Source organism: Formica exsecta, unplaced genomic scaffold (genome assembly GCF_003651465.1).
Source record: "Formica exsecta isolate Colony F162 unplaced genomic scaffold, ASM365146v1 scaffold26, whole genome shotgun sequence".
Lineage (NCBI taxonomy): Eukaryota > Metazoa > Arthropoda > Insecta > Hymenoptera > Formicidae > Formica > Formica exsecta.
In genome coordinates this window covers 983,339-989,338 of record NW_021849866.1, presented here as the reverse complement: position 1 = coordinate 989,338, position 6,000 = coordinate 983,339, and the positions used below count along the sequence as shown (strand labels likewise).

The window sequence follows — 6,000 nt, the reverse complement described above, 5'->3', positions numbered from 1 at the left end:
GACGAAGAAGGGGGCTGAAGAGCGGAGGATCGATCCGCTATAAATGATGCAGAAAGGTCGGTACCCCTGAGACAGAGAGCGCAATCTAAACTAGATGTGGTTGCATATCGTATTCCGACGTAATGGCTCCTCTAACGTTTATCGCCGATACGCTTTAATCCATCGCGTTACATCATTGTTGGTTTCTCATTGATTTGTCAGAAAGAGACCGAGAAAGAGAGAGAGAGAGAGAGAGAGAGAGAAAGAGAGTAATAGAAAAAAACTATATATTTCTCGTCCCAATGCTCGGTCTTAATTACAACACGAGTTGCAATTAGCGAATCTGTCGTGTCGTTGGTAACGAAATCGCTTCTCCCTCATCCCTTTTCGCCTCTTCCTCTCTTTTCCGCTCGAGAATCTTGAAAAACCGCTCACGTTCGCGAGAGATTGCGGAGATATTTATATGCGGGAGTGTGTACGCTTTCCCGTACAATTTTCCGTATCCGTAAATATAGTATATACATACATAGATACTTGATGCCGTGAACGAGAAGTTTTCGACGCCGTATACGTATTCGCGGACGTTTTAATATTATACCTCTATTTGGAGAACGCTCGAAATAACACTCGCGTTATAGTCCCGGACTCCCCCCGGACGCTGCACGACGGGAGCCCCATTTGATGCGCGAGTTTTCTGGGGCTAAAATTTGCTTTGTGCCGTGGCGCAGCGCGGCAGGCCGAGGTGTTTCCGTGGGAAATACGCGGCCCGTGTTATCCGGACAAATTGCAATTTCCAGAGTTGCCTTCCGCGTCGTTGCACCCCCTGCCGGGGCCCCGCCGTTCCCCTCACTATCGAATACGACCGCGCTATTTACTCATTATCGCCGTAGCGTTTCCACGTATAATTATACGGTCAAGTAAGTTTACTACGCGTTAATATAATCCCATAGACAATAGACATCTGAGGCCGATTTCACTTTGTTCGGGCATGGAATTTGACGCTCCCGAGACGCTTACGAGAAAAAAAGCAATATAAAAATTAAAAAAAAAAAAAAATAAAAAAGAGAGACGAACAACCCTCCGTTCCATTAAAATTGAATATTATCTTATCTGATTCAATAGAAGGACGCGAGGGGAGAGCGGCAATTTTCTCGTCGGGAGAGATCACAAGCGCGGAAACTTCAATCAGCTGATTACGTATCCGATGCTCACGGATACCGAGCTCGATGTAATCGAATCGTGCAAATCAGAGGAAGGAATATAGCGAAATATATTTCGCGTATGTAGCTTTTAATGGTAATCTTTAATACTTACAAGACATCTATGGGAGATTGAGGAGACCACTCTTGACGAGGCCGCGCCTTGTTGGGCATCTGCCTTTTTTTATACGTTCACATTTTCGGAGTTTCTGAAACAATGTAGAGGACAAATCGTTAGGGAAAACGCCTATATTTATCTTATTCGCGCGAACAATAATCAATCATATTCTGTAATTAAATATTTTAATATAATGATGATATAATGACGATGAGCTCGTTATATTAAAATATATAAAGAATGAATTAAAGATCAGCACGAGCAATAAAGGTTGCTTTGAATATTTAAATGATTTAATGAACAATAAAAACATAGGATGTTTCAACAGACACAAATGAGTTGAAACATCCCACGTTTTTATTGTTCATAAAATAACGAAAATATTCAAAACAACCTTCATTACTCGCGTTGGCCTTTAATTCATCCTTTATAAATATTTTTAATCGGCGTTATTATTTCACGATGCGCGGGTAATAAATAATAGAATAATTACGCGATAATTTTAAACTTTACAGGATACTTGATAAATAATGCTCACGTCTATAACGACGTTGAGGGACAAACGTTAGAACGGTGTTATGGGAAATCAAACGCTTTTCAAGAGATTCTCTCGCGGCGACCCAGTTGCAGAGCTCGTAACTTGCATAGAGCAAGTAAGTAGGATCACTCGGCGGGGAATAGCAAGTTTTCTCATTCGAAACTCTTCGTTCGTAGATAGTATTGTTAAAAGCTCCGTGCGTATGGATGCATTTCAAATGTATCCTATTTCCTTCGAATCGCTCATCTCTCAAGCTCTCGTCTTCGACGAAACGCGAGGCACACATATTTATATGTTGTTACGCTCGTCGATATTTAGGGTAGATAGCTTTAAGAGACTATAAACGTTTCCTCGAGAAACGATATCGATTTATGCCTCTATATGTCCTCTGTATCCATTATATTTACGTCTCTCTCTCTCTCTCTATCCTTTTCATAAATAAGCAGAAATTTCATTTCTACGAAACGATTATTCTTATCTAGGTATACTGTATGTATACAGACTTTTGTTCACCGGTGCATTCTTCGGAAAACCAGATGCGACGATGCACAACGGTGTATAAACACGCATATCCATTCATCTACGACGTTACGACACGTGTACCATTACGCTCGTTGATATATCGCGACGTTCTATCTGAGAACGTGGGACGACGATCTATGCATTACCACATTATATCTGTCCCCGTTGCGCGATGCATCGTATGTATATGTATATATATATAATATAATAACGTATCAAATAAAATAAAAAAACTGCCAAGGAGGCTCTCCTGAATATAATCATAGAGAAAGTGACGTAATTGAGAACCAGGGTAAGTAGGGCCTGATAAGAATTTTATTATTAATCAAAAGATGTCAATCGTCACGAATATAATAGCGTACGTATTTCTAAAATAATACCGACGTGTAAGAAATAAGAGGAATAAAATGAGAATGCAAAAAGTTGCGGTCGATTTTCGATATCGCTGGCCTTGAATACTGTCATCGCAAGAATGCACATCGATCGAAGTGCGCTTCGACATGGGAGTTGCTCGGGGGCTGTCGATTCGTTTCCACGTTTGTTCTAAATGCGCCTGCCTATTTTCATCTACGCCAGTCTGGCGACCGTCTGACCGTTGCACGAAATAACAAGGACAGGTCGCGTCGCGACGAGTCACGCTGAAAGATGAATCGATATATCGAATGCGCACATAACTCACGACATTCTTTCGCTTGCGTAACCGGCGATGGAATTAGCGACGGAAGTGAAATTGCATTATATTTATAGAGAGAGAGAGAGAGAGAGAGAGAGAAGGCTCACCGCGCTACCCTGACATTCCGCTGTCTACTCTTCTTGGGTCTAGACGGAAAATTGCTATTTTTTTTCTTTTTTTTTTTTTCATAAGCAAGTACTGTCGGATAAGATAATCTTATGCATGGAAATGACGAATTAGGGTAAAGAGGATATTAAAAGTTGAAAATGCAAACGTCGCGTTTCTCTTTAAGAGGATGGAAAATAGGACTGAAAGATGATAATTCTTGCAGCCACATAAGGCCAAGCTTTATCCTCGACTTTGTCTTAGAATTGACTTTAAATTAATTGAATAATATCAAACTAATAGAAAACGTGATATAACTATGTGTTGCGTTAAATATCGATCGGTGAGCAATTTTCTTTCCGGTTTTGCTTTCGCATCGCATTGAATAGGAAGACACGAAAGGCTGTTTTATTCTTAAGAATGCTATAATCTTAACCAATTACGATTTTCTCCTAACTAACTTTGATGAGGCTTGGAGAAAAAATGCAAATTCCATCAAATTGCATGATTCCCGGACGACGCCTATAAGAATCGTTCGAGGGTTACCGCTACTTTAACGATCGCTTTGGAAAGTTGCCGGTCGATGTGTCTGAAGCACGCGAAAACGCTAAAAGTTCGCCCGCCGTGCCCGAATAGCGAATAGCAACGATAGCGAGACTGCAATCGATACTTTCCTAGAAACTTCCAAGTACATCGTGAATTTGACATATCGGTTAAAAGCATCGAGAGGAAATATTTTTCCATCGACCGTACACGAAGGTATATAAATATGAAAAATAATCCTCTATCTTGAATCTAATACACCTGTTAGAAAATTTGGCTTAAATTTAATATATATCACATATCCCAAACGGTCCACACAAATTTTTGTGTTAATTTAACATAATACGGATATGTTAAATGGTGACACTAATATTATGTTAATATTTCAATACAAAAATGAATGCAAACTTTGTAGTAATTTGAAATAAATTTTATCCAAAATCGATTTTTAATGATAAAATAATTTGTAGAATAAAATCAACATTTTTTTCTATAAATTTTAACAGATAAATCCTATCATTAATAATACGGAACATATCTATTGTGTAAAATTAAAAATATGTGCACTTTGTTATTTTCACACTTTTTTCAGTTATTTAAATAATTTAACATTTATTACATGAATGTGTTAAATATTTAAAAAATTTAACCGACATATTTTTTAACAAGAAAACACAAGTTTTCCAACAGAGTGTATAAATTCTTTAGAGTCGCGCGACGAATATTTCCGAAATTCAAGTCGAGGAACATCTGCGATGAGGCACATTTGTGGTCCTAAAACGGGCAGAGGATCGGCAAAGGATTAGCGATTACTTTGGATTGTTCTCTGAAATTGAACGTCGCCAGAGATAAGACAGGTCGGAATAAGTTTGACGGAGTTAAGCCGCTTGCTTAAATAATGGCACGCGGCACTCGAAGATTCGTGCCCGAACTTATTCTCTCCCTTATCGAAGGGTCGAATAATTCGCTGGACCGATGAAAAGTTGGTATCGCCGAGATAAGGCGCACATTTGTCAGCGAAGGGCCGCGCATTCCTATTACAGATAAACGTTATCTCCTGAAAAGCTCCTCGTAAACGCAAGTACGAAATTAAGCGCAAAACTGCGTTTCCCAAGGCAAATAAAAGAGAAAGATGAGAGGTCTTTTACAAAGGATTCGATTACCTTAACCGATTTTCGTTTGGAAGCTAACGAGAAACTTTTTAAGTTCAGCACGATTTCTAGAATCAGCAATACTACTCTCTTACAGTTCTCTCTCTCTCTCTCTCTCTCTCTCTCTCTGCTCCCCCCCCCATCCTCTGCTTCTTTTATCAAGGACACTTGACATAGTTTCCGATTTCATCGAGTGTTCTTCATCGACACATTTCTGCCGTATAGCTCTAGGGACGGAGAGGTCAAATGTTCATTATAGTTTCGACATATAAAGTGAACCTTGAACTTGTTCGATTCTTTCCCAACGTTGAAATTCTATAGATGTCACACGTTTTCTCCCCTCTCATTTATTCGGCCAAACTTCGCTAAAGTATGGCCGAATCGACAAATATAAACACGCAAACGTAAAGTAAAAATTTTTATACATTTTGTGCGCGGCTTATCTGGCAGTGGTAAAAATTCTTAATTTACATATTCGCGGTTTTTTTTTTGTTCTTGCTTCATTAAATTTTTTAATAGTCGATAAAGTTTTCCGCTAGAAAAATTAAAATTAAAGAATTCTCGTTTTTTATTCGCGACGACGCGAAGGTCTGAAATAAAATGCGCGAAGAAAAGAAATTGGTTATGCATACTATAATAATCCAACTACGCTTGTGTTTATAGGTAACCCTCATAGAAAACGCGTTAATTGCCACCGTTTAATAGCAACCAATAAAATGAAGATATATATGAACGAGAATCGCACTCGAGAATTCTTCACTGAAATATGTAAGCAGAGAGACGTCTTTCGTAATCGATCTCATCGAAGAGATGAGATTATTCCAATCTCCTATTCTAAATCGCCTGAGGATTGGCTTTACCTTTTCGTCGAGCGTAGGAGGTCAGGTCAGGGAATTGAGTGTCGGCCGCAGACCTCTTCGTGACGTATTCATTAATCGCGTTGCGTAGGAGAATCGTGTCGTACACGTGAGTGGAGTATCGTAGGCGTATACGAACGATCGCGGATGGGGAGGGAGAGGGAGGAGGATGGAAGAGGGTAGTAAGCGTAAGCGTAGTAACAGTAGTAGAGAGGGGCCCAGTAGTAGCGGGGAGGGGGCGCGGGGATATCTACTCTGTGTTCTGTCCTGGCTTATTGCCGTCAGACTGATAGAAAGAGAGAGACGGAGAAATAG

The 6,000-nt window shown here is 39.7% G+C and overlaps 1 protein-coding gene across 3 annotated transcripts in view; it reads right to left on the bottom strand.

Annotated features, from left to right (window-relative positions):
• LOC115236780 (heparan sulfate glucosamine 3-O-sulfotransferase 5) overlaps positions 1-6,000 on the bottom strand; it is a 41,166-nt gene that overhangs the window by 10,656 nt on the left and 24,510 nt on the right. For all 3 annotated transcript variants that reach the window (XM_029809464.1, XM_029809466.1, XM_029809465.1), the window contains one exon: positions 1,294-1,387. In XM_029809464.1, coding sequence (XP_029665324.1) covers positions 1,294-1,352 — 59 coding nt within the window. In that variant the 5' untranslated portion in view covers positions 1,353-1,387. The remainder of the gene's footprint in view (positions 1-1,293; positions 1,388-6,000) is intronic.